Genomic DNA, 27,897 nt, shown 5'->3' with positions numbered 1-27,897 from the left:
CAGCGCGCCCTTTCTCGCGTCACGTGTCGGGAGAGTCCTGAGTCACGTGAGGCCCAGGTGGCGGCGGAGCTACGGCAAGAGAGAGAAGGGGAAGCCGGAAGGGGCGCGAGTGAAGCAAGGGGGAGAAGACAGCTCCCGAGAAGGCGAGGGGTGCGCGTGCGCCCGCCTCTCCTAACTCTCCCCTTGTCCCCGCCGCCCTCCCTCGCGGCCAGGTGACACCTTGGCCCGGTCCGCCGCGAACTGCCTGGGTGGCGAGCAGCGCGCGCCCTGCCCTCGCGATTGGCGCCGGCCGCCCCTCCCCCTCGTCCGGTCCGTCCCGTCGCGTCCCGTCGCGTCCCGTCCCCTTGGGTGCCGCCGGCCGGGTGCTGATGCGCGTCGGCGGCAGCGGGGATTTTTTCTGACTCCCGTCCGTTCCCCGGCTGCCCTTCCCGCCCCGTTGCGGGGCCGGCCGCTTCTCCGGCCCCAGGATGCAGAATGTGATTAACACGGTGAAGGGAAAAGCACTGGAAGTGGCTGAGTACCTGACCCCGGTCCTCAAGGTAAGCCAGGCCGGGCTTGCCATGGGCTGGTCAGGTACACGCTCAACTCCGCAGGGATTGAGGACCCGGCGCCGGGAGGGACACCGTGTTCTCCGGCGGGGAAAAGTGTAGGAAGGTGGTAAGGGTGGGACACAGGAAAGGGTGCAGCCCTACCGGAGGTCTTACCGAGCTGTTCTCTAGGGCTTTCGGGCTCTGAATTCAGGTAAACTTGGAGCGACGCCGTGTGCGCATTGCTGTCGCCACCCGTCAGAACCCGGCGCATCTGGGTACGTCAAGTTGGAAGGTGGTCGGCAGCTAAGTAGATTTGAGAACATAAATCTTAACATTGGAAGTCTTTTAAACTTTTTAGTTTTGCTTATCTTTTTAAAAACGAAATCAATATTTGGTAGTAAAATGACATGTCACTATTTTCTTTCAAATGTCATAGAAAGTCTCTTATAATTAGGAGCTTGAAATAGTAAGTTGTGACTGAGGTCCCCTCTTGTTAGATTTCAGAGGAACAAGGTGAATTGCAACATTATCTCTGTCAGCATCATTGAACCCAACTAACAGGCAAAACTTCCCTTTCCGAGTTTTTAAAATAGCCGAAAACTATTTGTAAATCCTGTACTTCTTTGTTGATAACCAGCAGCTTGATCCTCCTATATTTACTCTTTTTTTTTCTTTGTCAATAATACAGCGTTTTTAAAGTAAAAGTAGTAACAGATTAGCTATTTTAACAGTGACTTTAATTTTCAGAGATAAATTTCTAGAAGTACATTCAAGTTTTATAAGTCTTATAAGTTTTTTGTCATTGTAACTTTTTCCTTTCTGATAAGTGAGCAATGAGAAGAAATTTCTTGAATAGGGAGTTCTTGCTTAAGTGCTTTTATTTTTTTAAGCTTTCAGTGAAAATTTTACAGATCTTATTGTGGGGATGAAATATCCTTGGATATGGTTGGTCTTCTTTATAATAAGTTATTCTAGTATGCTAAGAAGAATAGTGGATAGTTTTACTTTGCTCCCTTTCCATGACAAAGGGAAATGTTAGTCATGTACTTTTTTTAATATTTATTCCTAAGACTGATTTTAAAATGATAGCTTGTTGGGCCAAGTTTAAAACAAAAAAAGAAAAGTTTATAAATGAAAATTCCAACTCTTGCTATGCTTATATATTTTTTACTGTGAAATTCTTTGTAATTAATATTAGTCAACTTTGAAATTGAAAATAATTTTGATGTTTGAATCAAATGATTCTTTTGCATGTCATTTTTCAGAAACATGTCTACCTAGATATGCAGCATTTAAATAATACACGATTGTTAAACTCTTTAGTTTCAGAGAGAAAGAGTAAAAAAAAAGTTCCCAAATTAAACATTAAACTAATGTTTCAGGGGCGCCTGGGTGGCTCAGTTGGTTAAGCATCTTGCCTTCCTCTCAGGTCATGATCCCAGGATCCTGGGATCAGGCCTGGAGTCTGGCTATCTGCTCAGCGGGGAGTCGTCTTCTCCCTCTCCCTCTGCCTGCTGCTCCCCCTGCTTGTGCTCTCTCTCTCTCTCTCTGTCAAATAAATAAAGTCTTTAAAAACAAACTTCTGTTTTATTGGCCAGTTGTATTTTATCGAACTTATAACAGAATTATGTTTTGAGAAGTCATTTTGCTTATTCTCCAAACTGGAGAGTGTTAGCTTGTTAGTATATATTTGTCAGTATGTATTTTCAGTAATAAGGAAAGCAGAATTACTGACCCTCTCCTTGCCCGTCCCTGTTTACAGAGAGGATCCTTGTAGTTTCCTACTAGACATAAGAAGGAAAAACTAAATCCTTCGGAAAGAAAACAATGACTTATCCTAGCAAGTAGAAATTAAGAAAAGTCAAGGTACAGTAAAAACCAAAGTCCTTACAATGATCTTCAATCCTCTACTTGATTGATAGAAGCCCTTATCTCAATGTAGCTTTGTTCCTTGCTCACTTTTACTTGAGCTAGTCTGACCTCTTTGTTACTCCATTAAATACTCTCTTGCCTCAGGTTTTTGTACTCGGCACACCATCTGCCTAAAGTGCTCTTTTACAGCCTTGTGCCTTGTTCATTTTTTTAAGGTCTCTGGTCAGTAGTCACCTATCAGTGAAACCTTCGTTTTCTTAACCATCCTATTTATTATTTATTTGTTTTAGTTTTTTTTTTTTTAATTTTAGATAGAGAGGTGGGGAGGAGGGAGAGAGAAACTCAAGCAGATTCCACACCCAGCATGGAGCCTGATGCAGGGTTTGATTTCATGATCATGAGATCAGGCCTGAGCCGAAACCAAGAGTTGGACACTTAACCGACTGTGCCACCCAGGCATCCCTATTTTTTTTTTTTTTTTAGATTATTTATTTTAGAGAGAGTACATGTGTGAGCAAGAGGAGGGAGGGGCAGACGGAGAGAGGAAGAGAGAGAATCCTCAAGCACACTCCCCCCGCCCCGAGCATGGAGCCTGCCATGCCCTGCGCACCATGCCCTGGGCTCCATCCCAGGACCCTGAGATCATGACCTGAGCAGAAAGCAAGAGCTGGCCACCTAACCAATTGAGCCACCCAGGCGCCCCACCATCCTATTTTAAATAGCCATCACTCTCCCTCCACCCCTGACCAGTTTCCTAGCTGCCTCATTTTTTTCCTTGTGGTTTTCATTACCATTTGGCTTTTTCACTCCACTAGAGTTTAAACTCCTTATGAGGATAAGGCTGAGTTTGGTCTATTTTATCTACTCCTATATCCCCCTTACTTCAAATAGTGCCTGGCACATAGTGGTTATTCGGTAAATACTTGTTGAATGAATGATGTTCATCAATGAATCCTTTCATTTTTGTAGACTGTACTACAAAATCTTAACATTTAACTTAAAATTTAGAAATATTTGGTAAATAGCATCTTTGCTTTAGAGGAGAGAATATTTTATCAATATCTTGGAGATAATAATGGGAAAGGATTGGGGTACCTGGGTGGCTTAGTCGTTAAGCGTCTGCCTTCGGCTCAGGTCATGATCCTGGGGTCCTGGGATCAAGCCCGGCATCTGGCTCCCTGCTCCGCGGGGGGCCTGCTTCTCCCTCTCCCACTCCCCCTGCTTGTGTTCCCTCTCTCCCTGTCTCTCTCTGTCAAATAAATAAATAAAGTCTTTAAAAAAATTAAATAAATCATGGAAAAGGATTAAATGATTTATGACTTCTAGATTTTCTAGTGTTACTCAATTGAAATGAGATGTTGGAGATGTTGGCTGAATAGTAAAATTTCCCTAAACATTTTTAAGACATTTTTACTGTTCTGTAAAATAAAGATATTTGGTCATTTCACAAAATCATTGTAAGGCTTAATGTTTTTCCAAAGAGCTTTGCTCTATTATAGCACTGATCAAATTGCTTTGTAATTATTTTCATGTCAGTTACCTTCATTAGACTTGTATATTCCTTGGGGTCAGGTACCAGTAATAGATTCTTTTTTGTATGTGCTCTGTTGCCTGGAAGGGTGCCAGACAGATACTTGCCCACAAACATTTTTAATTTGAAAGTGAAAAATAATACGTTATTTTTGCTTTCTTTAGGAATCAAAGTTTAAGGAAACAGGTGTTATCACCCCAGAAGAGGTGAGTGTTAAAGATATTCTGAAGCTATTATATTTTATAATTATATTTACCTGGGTGGTTTTTTGGCTTTCTAAGGAAACATCTTAAACTTTAATCTTGATTCTTTTGACTATATTAGCAATTTTATAGGGATTTGTACTTCCCATAAGAGAGGATGTAACTTCTCTCTCAGTTTGCCACTTCTCATATTTCTTTATAGTTCCTCTTTATTTAGAAATGGAGGTGGGAGAGGGAATGGAAAAGATTCTGATGGTTGTTTACCCTCCACTCATATTTGTGTTACATTGAGGCTATACAGTGGGCTCTGTGGTGTTTGCTGTTGTCTTGCCTCTGTCTATATCAAACATGAGTTTTTGTGGCTTTTCATTTGGAAACTTTGGCTCTCTGCTTGGATATTAAATTTTCTTTCAGTATTTAGCTTAAATATTTTATTGCTACATACTTAATGCTGATTTTTTTCTCACAATTCTTTCATTTTTTCTATTAACCAAGTAATGTTGAATCTGCTTAATACTGAAACTGATGTCTATTTTATAGATGAGTTGTGTTTTATTGAACTTTTAACATAGAATTATTTGAAGGAATAATTTGAGGAATCATTTTACTTGGTCACCAAATCTATATAATAAAAGTGTTCTCTTTCCGTTAGGTAGTTTGTTTTGTTATCCTTAGAGAAATAAATACTGTTCTAAACATCCTTTTACATCCCAGTTTCATGAATAGTTATGGTTGCATCAGACTTATTTTTTAGTCTTAATAAATAGCAAAGAATTTATTTTAAGTTTCACCTTTAACTTTCATTAAAAATACCACTTATTTGGCAATAGAATTTTACTTACTGTATTGAAAGAAACATTTTGAATTGGGGCATATTTTATGATCTGGCTATTGCCAGATCTAAGACCTCAAGCCTAAGAATCAACTGATCTTTCAGTTTTCAATTGTGATGGAATCTTTTGAGTCCCAAATCTTTGTGAGTTCTGAGGATGGTGCACTGAATTGATCTTTTATCTAAAATTATCTTTATTTTTAATGAAGACACATGGTGGTATAGAAAGAACATAGGGGATTTGCCTTCTAGGCCCATTTCTCTTAATTTCTCCTTTTCTGACTTGGGCAAATCTAAGCTTTGACAGTCATGTTTCCTTGTTTGTAAAATGAGGGATTTTGGCTAGACATTCTCTAAAGGACCTATTCTACCTTAGGCACCATGAGTTTAATACCTTGAATGCCACATAAAACTAAGTTTTGGTATTGTTAACTTTCTTGCCAAACAGAGGTGTAATTTAGACTTGGCTCTTAAAACTATTTGAAATCAGGAGGAGGGATGAAAGTATGCTGTTCTTCTTGCACTCTTTGGCTTTATCTATGGGAAGATGACTAATTGGTAAATAGGTGGTTGGAGTTAGAGGTGCAAGTCTGTGGTCATTGGATAGACTGAAGCTGTTTTAAAACAGCTACTAACCATAGAATGAATAACACTTAACTGTATCATTAAGTGGTTTATGAATTTCCTCCTTTTTTAAAAAAAATGCAAGGCAAAACTAGCTTAGCAGGGTACCAACCACATAATGCTGGATTGAGATAGAGCACGGTTACGGGATTGAGTTAGATTAGAATGAGTCTAGAGGAGGAAAACAAGACATAATTTGCTTTGGATAAAAGATCTACTGAGGTGATCTATTTATTTGTTTTCTCTTACTGTTTCTGGGCTTCTGGCTCTTATCCTCCAGCTCTCTCTGTGTTTTCATGGAGAGCTGTTGGAAGTACTATGTTTAAAAAGAGGGGTAGGCATTATCTAATACAGAATTGCCTGACTAAAATTACTTTAATATACATATGTATGATTTAAGTAGAGTATTAGTAGTAGAATAGCTTGAAGGATAAAGTTGCTGACCAAAATGTTAATAACTGGTTCTATCTTGGAGTTATTCAGTATTGTATAATATTTAATCACTGAGAGAAAGCTACTGCAAGCGATACTGAGAATTGAGAAATTTGAGTCTGCCTTACATTTTGTTTCATTTGAGCATATGAAGCGTGCAATAATGGCCACTGTTAAAGAGGGCAGATATACACATGTACTAATTATCTGTGCAATTCTATGTTCTTTTATAGTTTTTCTTACCTTCTAGTGTTTTGTTATTTTTTAAAAAATTTTATTTATTTTTTAAGTAATCTCTACACCCAACGTGGGGCTGAAACTCACAACCCCAAGATGTAAGTTGATGCTCAACTGACTAAGCTAGCCAGGTGCTCCTATTATTTTTTTAATAGATGCTACTAGAGGTGCCAGAGAATAAAATATTAGAGTCTTGTGACAAGGCAATATCATTAAAGAATTTTTAAATTTTTAACTCTTTGTTTTGCTTGCATTTTGTTGAATTAATACTTTTTTGGTGGTGATAAATTAGTTCCTGGTAACCACAGAGTTAAAGGTAAAGGTAGCATTTGGTTACAGCGACCTAAAATGCTTAAAACTTTGGGAGGGAGTATTGTTTTTATTTGGGTTTTTGTCTTTACCTAACTAGTTGAAATAATAATAAGATTCTTTAAAATACAAGAATAGAAACATTTGAAAAGTTGCTGTTGGGAATATGCTGTTAAATCTTGTTAATGTATCTCTTGAAAGAAATTACTCTTAGAAAACTTATTTTATAAAATTTTTACTCTCTTAAATGAAAATAGAGTATTATATATAGAAATTCTTTTCTGAGACAAACAGTAGAAGATTAAAGATACTGTATTTTTTTGCTGTGTAATTAACCATGAAAATACATGAATTTAAGTTAGAGCTATTATGAAATAGAAGTAATTAGGAAAGTATGTGTCTGTATTGCCTGAGTTGGGACACTGCAGTCATGCTTAAGAGACTTTCTTTCATTTTCTGCTCTCAAGAATAAGCAGGATTTCTGTCTTACAGTAAGGTCAGTTCATGCTCATGTATAATGGAAATTCTCAAAAGGTTAAACTCTTTCTTCCTGAGTCTGTTTTTGATTTCTGAAGAAAAACAAAAACTTTTGCAATGTTCAGCCTGCCCAGAAAGTCTAAGGTGTTAGAGGATTCAATTTCTTAACTGTGTTGATATTTTCTGAGTCAATCCAAAAGCTTCTAACTTTCCCCATTGTTTGGCATTACATTTTTCACTCTTGTTAACGTGAAAAAGAGAGAGAAATGTGCACTGTGATGTCATAAACTCCTTACATCATAGGCCTTTATCTATTTAGTAGTTTTTCTCAAAGATCTTCATTGAGTTTTAAGCCCCTAGCAGGAATCTGTCTTCATCTTATTTATCCATAAAATGGTTTTGACATTTTAAATCCTGCAGTGTTACCTTTATTCATTTCATAATACTATATCCTTTTGGCATTATTTAATCCAATGATAAAAATTGAATTTAAATAAATAGCACTCAGTGTTTTTTCTTGCAAAATTTAAATTTTATGGATGTAAAAAATTTTGCAGTTTAATAATCAAAAATCATCAGACTAGTAGAGCAAGTTTGGTGCTGTTTGCATTTGTATGATTATTGGGTATCAAGCTTACACAGGATGATCACTTCGGTTTTTTATCATCTTACACTCAGTGATGTTCAATTTTTTTTTTTCCTTTTTCTTTTATATTCCTTTTCAATTCTAAATAGTTTGTGGCAGCTGGAGATCACTTAGTCCACCACTGTCCAACGTGGCAATGGTAAGTAATCTTGAGTGAGGAATAGAAATTAGTAAAAGGTATGACTTTATAATTGTGGCAGTTTGCAAAATGGTTGAGGGCACGAACCTTAGAATGACCAATTTAACTCTGTTCTAGTAGATTTTTCTGTTAAGCAGTGTGCCAGTGATACTTAAGGTAAAATAAAGGCTGACAAATTGGCTGTTATACCTATTTTGTTTTGCTCTGTTAGAATAAAAGAGACATTTTTAAGATAAATGCCTTTACTTCTTTATTAGTACTCCCTTTCTCTATAGTGTCTAGGTCTGATTTTGTGGTGGATCTTTAAAAAATAATGTTCAAGAGTTTAATAAATTTGACCAGCTCATTTTTTTCAAACTGAAATGTTTACTGAATATTTTTATAACATTAATAAATGCAGATATTTTGCAAAGTCTTAGGTTTTTTAATCATAAGACCTTCTATAAGGTTCAAAAGTATGCTCCCACTTTAGGAATTAGTTGAAAGGGAAAGTTCATGATACTCATTAAAGGCCGTAACTGGAAATCTGCTGGTAATATACTTTACATTTTTGTTTTTTTCATTAACTTTTTTTATTGTAAAAGTTAATTTAAAAAAAGTAATTTAAGCAACTTAGCAGATCTCATAACATATTTTAAATATTCTGAATAATAAGAGAATGTTTTAAAACAAATGCTGTTTCATTATGTTTAAGTACTTAGGGTAAAACCACCTGACTGTGGCTGAAAAAGTGATCCCAATACTGGCAGAGCTATTTTAATTAGGCTAGAATTGTTTTGGAATTATCATCTTGTTTGGATATAAATGGTTCAACTTGTTATATCCTTTTTTCTTTTTATTTTAATTCCCTTAGTGACACTTTTTCAGTTGTGGTTGAAAGGTACAGTTTTAATTTGGGAGCAGGGTTTCTAAATAAAGTTAGAACTGATAATGTTTTCCTTCATATAAATAGTTAAAACTATTTTAAGCCAAAGTTGGAACTCTCTTTTAGATGTGGCCTATTCTCTTCTCAATTTTTATATTTGACTCATAACCAAAATTGTTTTACAGCTTTTTATCAATTGCGCTTTATCTTTTAGAACACTATTTCTTAATGTACCAAGAAAGGCCAAAATGTCAGGTTCATTTATTTTTATGCCCTTGTCTTCCTTATGTGTATTTCTGTTTCATATTTAAAATTGAGTTAATATCATAGCTCTCTGATGATTTAGTAAGGGTGATTGATTTTTTTAAATTATAAATTGTCTATTAAAATTACATTTAACTTTGTTCTAGCCTATAATTTTTATGTATTTGAAGTCAAATAGGTATATAAAATTTAAAATAACATCCATTTTATAAAAGGAACTAATTTAGGATTTTCTTCAATATAATAGATACACATTTCTTCAGGTTTCTTTGTGATAGTCCTTATTTGTCTAATTAGTTCAGACATATGATTTATAATATTGTTACAGGAATATGTGTATATGGACAGGATCTTTTTTTAGCAGGTAGTTTATAGTTTCACTTTATGAATTGTGATAGTTGAAATAATTTAGAACTCAGTTATACACTACTCCAACATCCACACTTCTGGCTGAACTGGGGCCAAAGGAACAATTCATTTTATTTATTTATTTATTTATTTAAGATTTTATTTATTTGACAGAAAGAGAGCACAAGTAGGCAGAGCGGCAGGCAGAGGGAGAGGGAGAAGCAGGCTCTCCGCTGAGCAGAGAGCCCAATGTGGGGCTCCATCCCGGGACCCTGGGATCATGACCCGAGCTGAAGGCAGACGCTTAACCGACTGAGCCACCCAGGCGCCCCGGAACAATTCATTTTAAACCAGTGCTAGAAACAGGTTATTTCCATGTTACAGTTTTGTGTCTACAAGTGCCATCATGACAGTATTGTATATTCTTCAATAATGCCATGTCATTATTGAATTTGACACTTGAGAATGGTTTAAAGAAGCCTAGAAGGTTACTAAGATAGTAGGTCATTTTCTGGCTTTATCTTGTGCTCGTATCTATGGTTTAAACTTTAGACTGAAGCTTTGATAAAAGGCAGTAGACTCCAAGTTTTTTTCAGATGTTTGTGACAGATAACACATGCCACTCCAGCTCTGGCCAGTTCCATTAGGTGACCCACAGAAGAATCTTTGAACAAATTCTTAGTAATATAGTCCAGGGTAGCTATGAAAAATCAGAAGTGGTATAGCTGGTCTGACCCACAGAGAGAGTAGTGTTTAAGAGCAGGAGCCCTGGATTCACTTGCTCTTCTATGTTCTGGTTTCCTGACCTTGAGCAGTCTGACTTCTTTAAGCTAAAATGGGGATATTAATATTACTCACCTCTTAGGGTTCTGAGGAGTAAATAAAAATAATGCGTGTTAGAGTTCTAAGTAAACACTCAATGAAAGGGGTTTTTTTTCTGTTTTCAGTCATTATTTTTAATATCACCATCTTGCGATTCAAAGCATCTTTTTTCTCTCCGTTCCAATTTTAGGGATCTTGCCAACCACCTACTTTGTTATATAATGTCCTACAGATATTTTTCTGCCTCTTCTTGATCTGAAGATGAGCAGTACTTGAGAATTAAAAGTCTGAGATTATACTCTCTAGGGAACAACATTTTCTTTTTGTTTAGAGGCAAACATAATAGTTGCTTAATAGTTCTATATTCCGTCTTTTTTGTCTCATATTTAATTTAAATTCTCTTAGGTCTCTCTGCGTCTCTTAGTACATTTCACTTATAATGCTATGCTCTTCCATGCCCTAACATACATCACTTAATGGCATCCTTCCAAAACTAGTCCTAAAACAATTTTCTCAGGAGTGTGGATTGTGTAGTTTTGATATTTACATGTGATATCTTCTGTTCTGTCTTTGCCTTTTAAAATAGTTCTTATATTTTGGTGCTTTTTGCTCTTTTTAAAGGGCTACAGGGGAAGAATTGAAAGTGAAGGCATACCTACCAACAGGCAAACAATTTTTGGTCACCAAAAATGGTAAGAATTATGTTGCATATATTAGTAAATTTTGCACAAAGAGTTGTATTAAAAAAAAAACAAAAAACAAAAAACCTTAGCATTTTTTTAAAAGTTGTTTTTGAAGATTTATTTATTTATTTGAGAGAGAGAGAACAAAAGAAGCAGGGGAGAATCTCCAGCAGACTCCTGCTGAGTGGGGAGCCTGATGTGGGGCTCCATCTCAGGACCCTGAGATCATGACCTGAGCTGAAACCAAGAGTCAGATGCTTAACCAACTGAGCCACCCAGGTGCCCAAAACCTTAGCATTTACTGATCTTAATTTATGCTTGAAGTCATACAGAAATTTGGAAATTTGATGAAACTCTGGGTTTTCTATTGCTAGAGTATTTTTTTCCGTATTTCATTTTTACCTCCTTCCTTTTTTTTTTTTTAAGATTTTTTTTATTTATTTGCGAGAGAGAGAATGAGAGACAGAGGGCATGAGAGGGAGGAGGGTCAGAGGGAGAAGCAGACTCCCTGCTGAGCAGGGAGCCCGATGTGGGACTCGATTCCGGGACTCCAGGATCATGACCTGAGCCGTAGGCAGTCGCTTAACCAACTGAGCCACCCAGGCGCCCCTACCTCCTTCCTTTTTGTCACTACTTTTTGCCAAAAAGGTCTGGTTTTAAGATGTGGAGGGAAAGGGCCCAAGCAAATTTGGAATTTGGAATTTTAATTGCCTTTTTTTAAAGTTGACTTCATAATTATAAACTTTTTGGTTATTTGATTTTGATCTTCTTTAGACTTAAACATTTGTCATGAAAAATGAAATTGATACTACCTTTGACATTTAAAAGTTCCAAGCTAAAGATTGTGTCTTTGAAAGATTGCCTTTAGGAACAAAAAATGTTTTTGAAACTGCTAGTTTCTCATTTATGAAGTTAATTTTGAAAACAGCATCAGAAGGTTGTTATAGTCCCTATCTAATCACATAAAGTGCATTGATTTTTGTCCTAATTTATCTATTAACAGAAAGGGAAAATATGTATAACAAATCAGTTTTTTTCTTTCCTACAGCATATGTTTTATTAGAATTGATCATTCATACCCTGCTTTTTTTTTTTTTTAAATCAAGAGGTTAATAGCCATTTCATCATGTTTTTACATTATAATTGTTAAGTTTTAGGCTTATATGAATAATACCTGTTAATTGACACATATACTATATGAAAAACTTGGCTCCAATATTGTGTAAGATGGTAAAATGTAGCAGTTTAGTGAATTTTACACTGGCTTATCCATTATGAATAGCTGGAACTTAAATAAAAATTATGAAATACATATTAAAAGTTACTATAGCATTGCAAACTGGAGGTCACCTCTACCACCCCTGAGAATGACAGGTGGTGCCTTCCTGTTTTGAGAGTAAAGCTATTAAAATAAGGTATTCATTAGCCTAAAGTTGAACAATGTTATGTCTGGCTCTAGCCTGCTGTTCTTCACAGACCATCAGGGTAAAGAATACGTAGAAAATTTCCAGTAGAGCCTTTCTATTTGTGTTCTAACAAAGCTATTAGGGAAAGATAAATGTGGTCATTAATGTGTCTGTGGACTGCATACAACTCTTTAATCACTTTTATTAGAAGTGAAATATAATATTTCCTTAAAATGGACTAAACTGTCTCTTTTTTCTAATAGATTTATAGGAAGCAGATTATGTGCTAGTAACTGTGTTTGCCATTTATTTTATAGTGCCATGCTACAAGCGGTGCAAACAGATGGAATATTCAGATGAATTGGAAGCTATCATTGAAGAAGATGATGGTGATGGGGGATGGGTAGATACTTATCATAACACAGGTAAGAGGAAAATAGAATACCATATGTTAGTTTAAATTGTTTTAAATGTTTTTACAATCTTTTATTACAGCGTTGATTTAAAAACAACAAAAACAAAAGATACATAAGGTACAGTTGTCCCAATAGACTTTTATCTGAAAAGAAGCAGGAAGACAAATTGGAAAAAAAGAAAAAATGCCCTTGGAGTATACCAAATTTCTATAGTACTGCTACTTCAGTTGCAAATTGAAAATACCCATATCATTTTCTTTATTTCTAAAGAAAGAAAGACAGAACTGCTGCATAGGCATACTGCTTTGCTTTAGAATTCCTTATTTACATGTCATTCCATTGCTGGATGATAAGCTTTAGGACAGGAACTATATGTATGTTTATTTTACTCAGAGAGCTGGCATTTAGAAGTACTTAATATTTATTTGTTGAATGACTATAAGAGGATTGTAAGGACCACACTCCTTAGGTTGAGAGTCACTGTTGAATCCTCAGTATCTGACATAGTATCTGGTACAGAAGTTGTTCAATAAATTTGTGTTAAAAGAATTGACTAAATTCAAGCCTTTTGTAAGTGTATGTTTGCAGAAGTTATTTATAAGCCTGAAGATGATTTTTTATTTCAAGTCCTAAAAACCTATTTTGCCACTATATTTATATAACTATGTAAATGCAAATTAGCATATGCTGCTATGGCTATATTAACTTAGCCATGCTAACTTAGCTATACTAATTTAGCTATAGCAGTGTATACTAATCTGCATTCACATAGTTATATAAATATAGTTACATACAATACTATAAATTAATGATAGTACTTCACTTAGTTAATTATAATAGTTAATTTATGTAGTTATATAAATGCCATTTATGACTTAGTTTTAATGAAGAAAATGTGTTCTAAGTTTAAATCTAGAATACTAAAAAATAAGTTTTCTCCCATGAAGTCCTAGAAAGTAGCAGGTATATCAGAAGTAGTACTAGAGCAAGGTTTCTTAACCTTAGCCCTACTAACATTTTGGGCTGCATGATTCTTTGCTGTAGCATTTTCTGTACATTGCAGAATGTTTAGCAGCATCTCAGGTCTCTGCCCACTAGATGCCAGTAGTATTCACCCAGTTGTGATAACTCAAAATGCCTCCAGACAGTGCCAGATATTCCATGAAGGGCAAAATTGCTGCCATCGGCTGAGACCCACTGCAGTAGTCAGAGAGCTAAGTAATCTGCACAGGAAAAAGTACCTTGTTAGGTCAGTTTTCCCTCTACTTTTAAAAAGGGACATTGTCATGTGTTTATGATGATATAGGCATAGATTCAGGACTTGGGCTTCTTGATTTGAAACTTGTTTATTTCTTGATGAGTTGAGTTTAACGTTAATGTCAAGGCCTTGGGAAAATAGTGGATTGAACAACTTTTTAAAATGATTTAAAAAATCATCCTATTTCCCCCACTGAGAGTGCTGGTAGATGGACTTCTTTATTTTTTGATCTTTGCAAATTTGTTCAGCTGCTCTGCTTTAGTTTTCCTGTGGTGGAAGATGTGGGCAGCACATGTGTAGGAAATTGTTGACTAACTAGAGCCATTAGTTATAGCACTGTGTTTCTGATGTCAAGTAAATGACTTATTTTGATGTCTGGTTGTATTCAATTCCATAATCACTAACTCAAAATCTAGGTGCATATTTACAGAGGCATTCATTACGGAGATAAATAGGTGTCAGTGTGATTGGATTGATGAAAATCTATTATAGAAATTCAACAACTGAAAAAATGTTTGCCCTGCTGGAGAGATATCCTTAGAATTTTAGTTTAAACTATATTGTGATTTGATTAAAACACTGCTTCCAGTTGACTTAGAAGGTCTCGTGCCTGGTTCCTTATTCACCTCAGTTCTCTTTGCTTCATCTTTACTTCTCATAGGTTTCTTTTATTTCTCTTAGCCCTTGTATTGGTCATGGTTCTCCAGAGACACAGAAAAATTGATGTATATATAGATACCGGTATTAGGTATAGATAGATTTATTTTGAGAATTGGCTTACATGATTGCAGGAGCTAGCAAGACGGCAGTTTATAGGACGAACTGGCCAGCAGGCTGAAGACCCAGATAAGGGCAGATTGTTTCAACTCAAGTCTGAAGACAGTCTGAAAGCAGAATTCTTTCTTTTTACTGAGCACCTCAGTTTTTCCTTATAAGGCCTTCAACTGATTGGATGAGGCCCACCCACATTATAGAGAGTAATCTACTTTATTCAGTCTTTGGATTTAAATGTTAAAATCTACAAAATAACCATCACAGCTACATCTAGATTGGTATTTAACTGAGCATCTGGACATGATAACCTAGCCAAGGTGACATAAAATTAACCATCACAGTTCTTGAGAATATTACCCTCATTAGAGTCATTTGAGCTTTTCTTTTCTTTGCCAGTATGTCCTACTTTTAGAAGAGTCTAGTTTAGTGGAATACTACTACATTATTATATTGGGATGGATTGAAGAGGTTTATTTTGTTTGTATCTAAGTACTGGATTCATTGATTGTTTTGTAATACCAATTCAGCTTGCCAAGATTTGGGTTTTATTGTTATGAAATAATCATATTTATTATGTAGTATTTTGTAGAAAAACTATGAAGTAAAAGCTTTATGTTAGAGCTGTGGATTGTGACATTTTCTATTAGTGAAAGTAAGTTATTAAGTTTGGAGATGTTGAACAGATATATAAAGGTTTTAGAAGATTAACAAAGGGGCAAAGCTTATTTTGTATGTAGGGTGTTTTTTTTTCCTCTTTAGTGTATTTCATCCTGTTGAACTATTGAATTAAAAACACTGACATGTATTTTGAATTAGAAATATTATTTAGCTGACTTGTGGTGCCCCTTCTGCATAGTGCCACCTTCATTGAGACAAGTAGGTTCAAAGTAGTTGCTTAATGAGGTGTAGTGGACAGAACATTGAACTAAAAGTTAGCACATGTGGATTTGAATCCCAATTTCTTCACTAACTGTGAGACTCAAGTTATTTCATCTTTGGAGACTTTATTTCGTCATAGGGAGAAATGATTTATTAATTACCTCAAAGGATAGTGTTTGTAAGGCTGAAATAAGCTATGGAAACAGTAAAATAGAAAGCCCCATATAAATGTGGTGTGGTATTACTACTTCTGGATGTCCTAGATTTCTGAAACAAATAACATTAATATCTTCTTGAGGAAATTTCAATGTGGTTTTGAATAAAAATAAATATGAGTCCTGTAGTCTCCTAATGTGTTCACTTTGAGAATGAATATGTTGGGTAGAGACTCACACTGGGAAAGTAAATGAGGAATAGTAAATGAGTGATAGAGTAGAATAATCATGGTAAAATATCACATTGGTATTTTTTTTTTTTTTCAATTTGAAAAGTGTTTTTGGTGTTATTCCTTTTAGAGTTCATTTGTAAAATGCTACTAACATTGTCTCCTCCTTTCAGAGAAGTTGTGAGAATTTAGGTAATTTTAAGTGCTTATATGTTGCTCGAATCTGGTAAATAGAAGATGTTTACAATTTCAGTTATTTTTTTAAATTTGAAACAGGTATTGCAGGGATAACTGAAGCAGTTAAGGAGATTACATTGGAAAGCAAGGTACTGGTTAATTAGTTACATTTCTAAATTTCAATGACATAGTTATTTGCATATATATATATTCTTCTTCAACCTGATTATTTTCAAGCTTTTTAAAATTCCAGTTGTTTTTTTCTTCTCTCACTTTCCTATATCCAAACTGCTGCTGCCCAATGCTTATTTTCCTTAGTCTGTTGTATGGTTAAAAAATTTTTTTTTAAGATTGTAACTACTAATTTTCACCAATTGGGAAGGCTACTAGGCTAGTTTAAAAGAAATAGCTTTTTATTCTTAAGTGTAAGTACCAGATGTTCTGTAAATGGAGGTTTTTGAGGTTTATGTACTTGCTGATTAGATGCTAATGATAATATTGTTTAAATTTTATAGTTTCTTACTTCACTGCTATTTTGGGTGGAAGTTTTTGTTTTTAAAAATTTAAAGGTAAACTTTAACATCATCCAAAATATATATTTTGACTGGAAGCTAAATCAGTTAGGTTTTATTGTATGATTTATTGTGGGGGGGGAGTAAAAATCTATAACTGGGTGGAATTTTTCTGATTGAAAATTTTCAGTTAATTCAAACTGTCTGTATTATATTAGCTTTTCATTTCTAGAGAGAAAATGATTGCAGTTGTTTTCATATATTTGTTTGAAAAGAATACAAAATGCCTTTACCCTTATCTTTTCTTAATTATTTTTTAACAGATCTCTTAGAGGATAGGATATTTGGACAGAGTAATTGAGTTTCTTTTGTCCTTATAAAACATTTACTATAAGAATTACTAGTTTAAGATACTCTCTTGTGTGTGTTTTTGTCATTTGGATCTTTTGGGATTTATAACTGGGTCTTAACAGGAAGTGTTAGAAACTAAAACAAGTTTTTTGTTTTTTTTTTCAATGTACAATTTTATGCTTGCTGGGGATTAAAGTTCACTTCATTGGCCTGAAAATTCATTCTTTTGAAATTCTATTTTTTGGAGAATTTGAACGACTAAAGAGAAATCACCAAAATGGCTTTTGCTACTTTAGAAAATCTTGTTTACTCCAGCCATTAATTGTATATGCTTCACACTTTGGGAATGATAAATGGCAGAGTAGTGTGGATAGCATTTTTTGATAGGTTTATGGTAATTCAAGAATTTTTTTAAAATGCAGTAATGGTTAATATGGTACTTGTTATCCCACTTAACATCCTTATGTCGGACTAAAAGATGACTACTTAGAATAATGTACAACTTGAATGTCTTTCCTGTCATTTCCTATTTAATATAGAATTTACATTATTTTTTATAATTTCTTGTAATACTTATTGTCCAGACCCAAGTATTAATCTTTCTTGTTGATTTCTACTGTGTTTTACTGTTTCAGGTATGATCACCATAACATCAACATGATTAAAATTTCCCTTAATGATCAGTTTGTTAGATATTCGCTCATCTAATAATTATCCACATACTATCTTCTAGTATCACATTTGGGTGTGGTAATGATAAGTAATTTAAGTAAAAATTAAAAGTAATTTAAGTTTCTAGTGGTAAATAGAAATCTTCTCTAAGTAAAACTGTAAATTGGGTGAAACTAGATGTTCAGTTTTTTATACTTTACTACATTGACTTCAGATTTTTAGAATATTGATTTTGTAAAATGATAATTGTATATTAGGCTTGTCTTTGGTTAGTATTATTCTTTTATTCTAGTGCAAATATAGCTTAAAAATTTAACTGAAATCTTACATGTTATAATAACTGTAAAGTCTTGATAATTTTACTTAATTCATCCTAAAATATTGTTAACAAATTAGAATATGTTTGATTTATAACAATAAATGTGATTTACAAATATATACATTTTTTCTCCTTTAAATTATATGATAAATTATAACTCTGAACCAATTTTCTAATATTGGTGTTATTCCTTTTAGAGTTCATTTGTAAAATGCTACTAACATTGTCTCCTCCTTTCAGAGAAGTTGTGAGAATTTAGGTAATTTTAACCAATGAATTGGTTAAATAATACTATTTTTTGGAAGTGCAAAAATCGTTAAATTTAGCTGAGATGATTCTTGGTGCTTCTATGATACGTTTTATATTTTTCAGTCACAGCACTTAGCACATCACTTTTAATATTTGGTTTATGGATTTGTTATCTCCACTGGAGTAGGAGTTTCTTGAGGATAAGAACTGTCTTTACCACTCTTATTTTCACAGTGGTTTGCATTGTGCTGACACATGAGTGTTCAGTATTTGAACTAATGGACATATTTAAGTGACTTTAACTATAATTAATTTCAAAGGACAGTATAAAACTTCAAGATTGCTCAGCAATATGTGAGGAGGAGGAAGAAGAAGACGAAGGAGAAGCTGCAGATATGGAAGGTATTTATGTTCTGTATTTTCTTTAGTCACACTAGGATGTTGATTTTGGAATATTTGTAATTGATGTGGATAAGAATTGTACTCCATTTTTAGATTTTAACATTTAACAGCCTAGAGAGGATTTTATTTAGTTTAAATTTAGTTAGTGCAGAACGTACCTTGGTCTTGGAATGTTGGACTTTACCTAGGACATAGTCTATATAGCATTATTTCTAGTGGGATACATCTCGAAGATACAGATTCTTAAGCTAATTCTTTTTTTTAAGATTTTATTTATTTATTTGACACAGAGAGACATGGCGAGAGGGGGACACAACCAGGGGGAGCGGGAGAAGGAGAAGCAGGCTTCCCACCGAGCAGGGGGCCCGATGCGGAGCTCGATCCCCAGGACGCTGGGATCATGACCTGAGCTGAAGGCATACGCCTAACGACTGAGGCACCCAGGCACCCCGTCTTAAGCTAATTCTTAAAAACTATTTCAGAGCAGAACAAAGTTTGCTCATGTATTATGTATTTTCTTTCTTTTTTTTGACCAAATAGATAGAATTTATGGTGAGATAGAAATGTTTTATAGCATGCAGTACTGGAAGATGGTGCCAAGTGGAGTTGAAGCACCATAATAGCAAGTGGTGTTTGCTGATGAGGAGGTGATGCATAGCCAAATTGCCAGAGTAGCCATGACTCAAAGTACCTTTTCTTTTGTTTGTTTGTTTGTTTGCTTGAGAGAGAGAATACAAGTGAGGGGGAAGGGCAGAGGGGAAGGGAGAAGCAGGCTCCCCGCTGAGCAGGACTTGAGGCTCAATCAGATCCTAGGACCTGGGGATCATGACCAGAGCCAACGGCAGACACTTAACCAACTGAGCGACCCAGGCGCTCCCAGAGAGAGACAGCAAGAGAGGGAACACAAGCAGGGGGAGTGGGAGAGGGAGAAGCAGGCCTCCGGCAGAGCAGGGAGCCTGATGCGGGGCTCGATCCCAGGACCCCGGGATCATGACCTGAGCCGAAGGCAGACGCTTAACAACTGAGCCACCCAGGCGCCCCGACCCAGGCGCTCCTTAAAGTACTTTTCAGTTTTGTTTCCTAAATTACTTTTAAGCCCTCATTAAACCTAGCTGTATATCTGTTCCTGAATTCTAGTAAGAGTTTTGTCCTTATTTTTATGGTAAACTCCCATCCTTTGAAGAAATCAAAATGAATTACTTGTAACCAAAATTGCTTACAGCAACCTCACATACCATCTCTGTGATCAACTTCATATCTAAATCTCCAGTCCAGATCTCCTGAACTTCAAATGTACTTGTTTTTTTTCACTTGCACCTGAATGTCTTATAATTGTCAGCACCACCTCCTTGCACAAATACTTTCTGCATTCCATCTATCTGAACTGTGTACAGTTACCCAAGCTGGGGTGGGGGGTAGGAAGAATACTATGAGTAAAGCACTGTTTTTAGAGTACAAGCTGTGGGACTGCCTTAAATATCTGACAGCCTTTTATTGTGTTTGTTACATTCCCTTGGAAAGAGCTAAAGAAAAAATTGCTTTATATGGAATTTTGCTTAAAAAAATAGTGTTGATGGTATAGCAGGTAATATAACAATTAGTATAACAGGCAATTTTCATTCCTTACTCAACAAACATTGGGCACTATAGTATCTATATATCAGGTACTGTTCTTGGTGCTAGAAATAAAGCAGTAGACATGATTTTATGGAGATTAGTTATGGGAGACATACAAAAAATAATAGATAAGCAATATATAGCTATATTAGATGGTTATAAGTGTTAGGGAGAAAAATAAAGGAGGGGAATGAGACAGAGTCTTGGGGAAGGATGAGTGTTATTTTAAATAGGTTGGTCAAGAAAAACCTAATTGAGAACATGAGTTTTAAGTAAAGCCTGGCAGGAAGTGAGTGAGCAAGCTATTTGGCTATCTAAGGAAGAGTGCAAAGGACCTGAGGTAGGAGCTTGTGTAGCTTATATAAAATACTGTGAGCAGGGGCACCTGGCTGGCTCAGTCAGTAGAGAATGTGACTCTTGATCTCAGGTCATGAGTTCAGGCCCCACATTGATTGGGTTTAAAAAAATAAATACCCGTTCAGAGAGGAGCAAGCGCAGAGGCAGAGAAGTAAGGCGTGGAGTCAGTGAGATAACCTTGGGACCAGATCATGTAGGGCCCTGGCTCGAACTCAGTGAGATGAGAAGCTATTAGAGGGTTTTTCTAAGTAGAAAAGAACTTAGAATGAGATTTAACATTTTAACAGAATCACTGTGAGTGCTGTATTAAGAACAGATTGAAGAGGTTTAGGGACAATAGTTAGGCTATTTTGATAATCTAGGCAAGAAATTCTAACACCTTGGGCTCAAGTGGTAACATTGAAAGTGATGAAAAACAAAATTCTGGACATATTTTGAGGGTAGGGTCAAAAGGATTTGCTGCTGAGGGGGAGTAGCATGAGAGAGACAGAAATAGTCAAGTGTGACTCCATGGATTTTTGACAGTGTCTGGAAAGGTGTCTTAACTGATACAAGGAAAATTACAGGACCAAATCGCTTTGGAGGGGGAGTTTGGGAGTTCAGTTTTGGATGTGTGCTCTTTGCAATGTCCATTAGTCATTCCAGTAGAGCCATAAGTAGACAAATATCCAGGTTTGTAGCCAGGGATAAATTTGGGAATTATTAGCATTTAAAGCCATTAAGACTAGATGAAATCATCAAAGGAGTAAGTGTGGATAGAGAAAAGACAAGGACCAACAACTGAGCCCTTGGTTACTGCAGTGTTTAAAAAAGTTGAGATGAAGAAGAATCGAGCATAGAAGATAGTAAAGGAGAAGCCAGTGAGGTGAGAGACAAAGCCAGGAAAATACAGTATTTTAACAGCCAAGGAAAGTGTTTCAAACAAGGTGGGACTAAATCATCCAGATGGCCCTGTGAGAGATCAGTTAAGATGAAAACTGGGAATTTACCCCTGAATTCAGCAACATGGAAGCCTATGATGATTTTAATGAGCACATTTTATGCAATTATATAAATAGCCATGTGTATGCGATGGAGTCACTGAGTGTTCCACAGTATCATTATGCTGTTCAGTATTGCTGATAGGCTGTAGCTTGGACCAGGCGTTGGCAAGCTAACTTTCTCTGGCTCTGTCAGTTAAAGAATCTGCTGCTTTGGAGGTGTAAAATTAGGTCCCTCATACCTATTCAGTATCTTCAGTTAAAAACAAAAGCAAAAGCCCAGGTTTTGAATGATACTCTGAAGTGATACATAGTTTGGTTTGGGAAATTTTTTTGAACTTGATTAATCTTCTGTTGCTTTTTATAACAGAATATGAAGAAAGTGGATTGTTGGAAACAGATGAGGTTTGTAAATTGAGTTTTTAGTTAACTTTTAGTGAATAAACTTGGGGATTAGTATTTCTAATAGTATCTTGATATTTCCAATAAATCTTTATTTATATGTTTGCATTGGTTATAGCATATAATATTTTAGCTTTGGCTTTTAAGTTCTGTTTGTTTATGAAAAAAAAAATAGAGAGTGGGGAAAATATTTTCTAAATTGTCAGATTCATACTGATTTTATTTTATTTATTTATATATATTTTTAAAGATTTTATTTATTTATTTGACAGAGAGAGACACAGCGAGAGAGGGAACACAAGCAGGGGGAGTGGGAGAGGGAGAAGGAGGCTTCCCACTGAGCAGGGAGCCCGACGGTGGGGCTCGATCCCAGGACCCTGGGATCATGACTTGAGCCGAAGGCAGACACTTAATGACTGAGCCACCCAGGTGCCCCTGTCAGATTCATACTGATTTTAATGGGTGTAAATTTCTCCCCCTATTGCCAGGCTACCCTAGACACAAGGAAAATAGTAGAAGCTTGTAAAGCTAAAACTGATGCTGGAGGTGAAGATGCTATTTTGCAAACAAGAACTTACGACCTTTATATCACTTATGATAAATATTACCAGACACCACGACTATGGTTGTTCGGCTATGATGAGGTAAAAACAGAAAATATATTTTAATGTAAATGTTTTAAATTGTTGGATTTAATTCCTTTGTCATTTGGTCTGTGGGTATATATTGTGGCCTTCTAAATTTTAGAAATCATTTGTTTTACAATTTCATGATTAGTACTGAACTTGATTCTTGTTTTGAAGAAACTATGAATTATTCAGTGTGACAGTAACACTATAAAGAATCAAACAGAAATAATCTGTTATATATTTATTGCTTGGTCCCAGAGGGTTATTCCTTCAAAATATAAGGGAAATTAAACTTAGTTTGTTGTATTAAATTTGTTGAATATACAAGGAGGCATTTACAGAATGATCATATTGGCATGTGTGGTTTTTTCTTTAAGACAGAAAACCCTTTTTTTTAAATTCATTTACTTAATTGAATTAAAGGATAACAAATAAATTTAACTTATTTTAACCTGTCATTCTTATGATTATGAATGGGAAACAAAAAAGTGAAACAAAATAGACCCAAAATATGAGTTGTAAAGTTATAAAATGCTTTGACAGCCATGAACTTGCTTTTTTTGTGGGATCTTTATTGCATTAGATGGTGGCTGAAATCACAGCATTGATGTACAGACTTCTCCTCTCTCCTCCCTTTATTGGCATAAATGGATTGTAAACTCTCCCCCAAACAGTCTGGTAATTCTAAATAGTCTGGAATTCTATATTACAAGTGATATGGGAGGTGAGGATAAATGTATTTTAAACGTGGAAGTTTAGGTCTAAAAGTTTTTAAACAGTGATTTCAAAACATTTTTTTATTGTTTCAGCAAAGACAGCCTTTAACAGTTGAACACATGTATGAAGACATCAGTCAAGATCATGTGAAGAAAACAGTGACCATTGAAAATCACCCTCATCTCCCACCACCTCCTATGTGTTCAGTTCACCCATGCAGGTGTGTGTGTGTGTGTGTGTGTGTGTGTGTGTGTGTGTGTGTGTGTGTGTGTGTGTTTGTTTTGTGTGTACTTCATGGATTTATTACTTGGGAATCTGTAAACAAAGTGCCCTAACAAAAAAAAGATGTAATAAGCAAGTACAGTTCTCTTTTGTCTTTCTTAGAAATGTTCTTGTGTTTAAATGTATAAGAAAAAGGAAAAGGTCACCAATTTATTTTAAGTTTAATTCATTAATATTTTTTGCTCTCTTTGTGTGTTTAATTATAGTCTAGATCTTTGTGATTTTACTACTATTTTTAGCTCCAAGAATAATTTAGAAGATGCTTTTTAGATTTTAAAAAATACGCATCATTTAGACATGGTTTGCTCTGTTGTGTTGTAGCCTTCTATGAATGTGGAGTATGAAGTTATCCTTGTGTTTTTCTCTGTGACCTATTTATCTCTTTTATTGGTTAGTGAAGAGAGATGTATGCAGAGTTCTCTTTTCCTTTACTCTTCAGTTGAGAGATGTTCAGCCCTACTAAATCAAGTGCATTTTATAATTTGGGATTTTCTTTGTATTATTGTGTTTCTTCAGGGCCAAATAAGTGAAGCTGAGTCTGTATGCATGATTTGTTCAGTTATTTCTAATGGGTAGCTTTCACAAAACATTGAGAAATTCTGGTAACAATATTTTTGAGATGAAAACTTTAGTATTCCATTGACTAATTGGCTGCAACATTCTAGTTTTTAAAAATTCTTTAATATTTTCTTCTCATTTTTTACAGCCTCTTGATTCTCAAATTTTATTGTATAGAAAGCCTAGTTCATTTTTCCAGTTTTTTTGTCAAGAGTTGTTAATATTGCTAACTGAAAAGTAATTCAAGAGTCATTAGTTTTAGTTTTGTATTATCTAAAAAGTTTTCATTTTATTTTGTCAGCTCCTGTGGTGGTTTGAGGTTTCAGGACAGTGCTTATCAAACTGAGGCATGTCTCTCTCTTGCTTGTAAATTTTAGTCTGGAAAAGAAATGAGTAGTTTAACTGGTAATTAATGTGAAACATTTTAATAAATGACTCTTATGCAATGTAATGTAAATAGGGCAAAAAAGTTGGGGGTCTATAAGATGAGATTTCAAGTACATTTTAGGCCTTGCCATGGGCCATCTCAGGTTATGTTTTCGGATTCTCAGAGTTAATACTTTTACTCTCATCTTCTAAGTTGACAGCCTCTGTCATGAAGTTTATATTCATAAAAACTGAAGCACCATTATTTAAGCCAGAGTGTACCTAAAAGATCATTCTTTTGTGCACGGCCTTTTTCTCAGTTCATATACTTAGGCAATTACTTTGATATCAGGGGAAAGACACTGGTTGACTATGAAGAGATTTGTGGATTGGACAAAAACTTCAGATAAACGTATTTCTTTATATAAAGCCAAAAAATTATTTCTAAATAGAATCAGATAGATGGTGCCTGGGTGGCTCAGTCGGTTAAGCGTCTGTCTTCGGCTCAGGTCATGATCTCGGGGTCCTGGGATCAAACCCTGTGTCAGGCTCCCTGCTCAGTAAGGAGTCTGCTTCTCCCCTTCCCTCACCCTCCCGCCATGCTCTAATGCGCTCTCCTCAAATAAAAAAAAAAAAAATCAGATAAATTTTACAGTATGCATTAGGACAAATTAAAAATATATAACTTGGTGACTCTAACCAACTTAGCTTTTTTAAAACCCAATTTAGGCTTATTATCTGCTAAATATTTGAATAGTCAAAATCACAGCATTATAAATATGTCTGTTTTTTTGATTAGCTGTTACCATGTGGCTTTTTTGAATTTTCCTGGTCTGATTCTTGTTTGTTTCTTAGAGCAGAGAGCTCTTGCTCTGCAATTACACCCTGGCATGATTTCCCTTTCTCTGGCTTTCTGCTGCCCTAACCGCCCCCCCCCCACCTCTTTTCCACCCCTGTTATAGGGAAACTAGTGCTATTGTGTTTTGACTACCATAGCTTTTAAAATTTAGCCTGTGTTCCAATAAAACTGTACATGATTCTCAACAATCTGACTTGTTGGGGAGTAGGGAGGAGAATATTTTATAATTATTATGTTAAAATTAAATCACAAACACTAATAAGGTAGATTTCTTCACAAAAACTTGCTTTTCCAATTTTGATCTAATTGCTCTATGCTAATAAGATTTATTTGTTCTTTTGCTTTTAGGCATGCTGAGGTGATGAAGAAAATCATTGAGACTGTTGCAGAAGGAGGGGGAGAACTTGGTGTTCATATGTATCCTTACCTATATATGTCATTAGTGGCATATTGGCTCCTAGGATTTTTTTTTTTCCTCTTTGGAAAATGTTGGTACAACGTTAGTGCCACAGTACCTATAACTTGTTTTAGCCCCTCATATGTGGAAGTCTTAGTAGGAGTCTTTATTTGGAAAATGTTACATTGTGATAGTTCTGCTTTGTTCAGTTGGTTAGCACATGTCCCTGTGTGCACCAGTCAGCTCTGCCTTGTTCCAGAGCCTCAGATCAATAGGTACTTTTCTAGGCAGCAGCTTGCCAGTTGCTTTTGTCTGTCCAAGAGACAATGGCTAAGAGCATGTGAACATAAAACCATTGCTCTTGATGGAAGAGAAACTCAGTGGGCATAATTTATTGATGAAAGAAGAGTAACCTACTAATTTAGAAGATAACACATGAGTATCTTTTCCCTAAGTATATTTCCAATTTAACTGTTATAAAAAATGTGCTTCCCATCAGGTAAAGTTAGGTTGTGTCATTCTAAGGTCTCTGAAGCAAAGAATTCAGCTTAACAAATAGGTTAATTAAAAAGTAAAACACACAAAGTATATTTCAGATATTCTTAAAGTATAGTATTTTTATTTTTCTCCAGATAAAAGCACCCTTCTTATATCTTACTATGGTTTTCCTACTTAGTTCTCTGTGGTTGACAAGAGGAATAAACTTAAGTAAACTGCTGGATCCTGAAATACATGTACCCATAGCATGGATTCCTCAATAGCAGCCAAAATCAATGATTTAAATGCCAAATAGTCTGAATTAATCTGGTGCTAGGTTGATGTTACACTTGGTAGTTCATGCCACTCAGTGTTAGGGGGGTCACCGCTGTCTTGGAATTACAAATAACTTAAGAATTGCTAATAAAGTGTGTTCCTCAGAGGAACACTGGTCCTATTTGGCATTAAAAGAAACCAAGAACTTTTGGGGGGAGACGAACCATGAGAGACTATGGACTCTGAAAAACAAACTGAGGGCTCTAGAGGGGAGGGGGGTGGGAGGATGGGTTAGCCTGGTGATGGGTATTAAAGAGGGCACGTTCTGCATGGAGCACTGGGTGCTATACACAAACAATGAATCATGGAACACTACATCAAAAACTAATGATGTAATGTATGGTGAGTAACATAACAATAAAAAATTTAAAAAGAAAAAAAAAGAAACAAGAACTTTTAGTCCAAACCAGATTTACTCCTGAAAGCCCATGATGCCTAACTTGAGCGTTCATCTCTCTTATAGGCTAGGTAGCAACTTGGAAGACTCTGTGTTTAATAATTGACTCATCAATTCCCCCAATAAAAATTAAGCTCTTAATATATCCAAGAACAGTGGAACATAGGGAAAAAATCAGGATTTTATTAAAGACAGTCCGTTGTAGCAGATTCTATGGCAAGTACATACACTAACTTAAAATTAGTCCTTACAGAGGGACTAATTTTTTTCTCTTTTGCTTCAGTGCTTTTATATTCTTTACCCTGCCTTATTTTCTAACATACCCTAGCAAACTAACAGGCAGTAAAGGAACCATTTCCCACTCATTTAAATATGCACAAGCTTGTCCTTATTTTTATATCACAATAATTGGGCTCCTGTGAATTCATACTTATTAGGAAGTTTGACATTCAAATATTAAATGGGAATGGGTCAGGCAGTCTTAAAGTTATAGAGAACCTCATGTTGAATAGAAACAAACTTGCATGAGTGAATTTTTTTAATATACATGATTTAAGATTTTGTCTTTCATATTTTTTCTGAGAAATCTTTGCTTAATAAGGATAATTACAATGTTAGCTTAAATCATAGTACCATTTACCAATGTGTTTTCCTTAGCTAAAGACCTATAGGTATCTTCTAATTTTCTTGAAGTTTGTACAAGCTGTCATTCCAACAATAGAATATGACTACACAAGACACTTCACAATGTAACGAAGAGAGCATAGAATCTATCCTAATTATTGTTTCTGATTTTTAAACAATTAACCCATAGATGTGACCATTGATCATATTCACCAATATGTACAATTTCTCTAATAAAGAGACTTATATGTTTATGCATTAAATAAAAAAAGTTCCACTACCAGA

The 27,897-nt window shown here is 35.3% G+C and overlaps 1 protein-coding gene across 1 annotated transcript; it reads left to right on the top strand.

Moving 5' to 3' along the window:
* Positions 1-37: 37 nt before the first annotated feature.
* On the top strand, positions 38-27,897 carry ATG3 (autophagy related 3). Its single transcript, XM_036066614.2, has 12 exons — positions 38-539; positions 4,098-4,139; positions 7,783-7,832; positions 10,753-10,823; positions 12,538-12,645; positions 16,209-16,258; positions 18,533-18,614; positions 21,939-21,973; positions 22,459-22,614; positions 23,409-23,536; positions 25,730-25,798; positions 27,660-27,897. The coding sequence occupies exons 1-12, from the start codon at positions 468-470 to the stop codon at positions 27,739-27,741; spliced, it is 945 nt and encodes a 314-aa protein (XP_035922507.2). The 5' UTR covers positions 38-467; the 3' UTR covers positions 27,742-27,897.

This window comes from Halichoerus grypus, chromosome 1, assembly GCF_964656455.1.
Source record: "Halichoerus grypus chromosome 1, mHalGry1.hap1.1, whole genome shotgun sequence".
In the NCBI taxonomy this organism is placed as follows: domain Eukaryota; kingdom Metazoa; phylum Chordata; class Mammalia; order Carnivora; family Phocidae; genus Halichoerus; species Halichoerus grypus.
The sequence above is the reverse complement of the archived record's forward strand: the minus strand, read 5'-3'. Positions and strand labels throughout refer to the sequence as shown.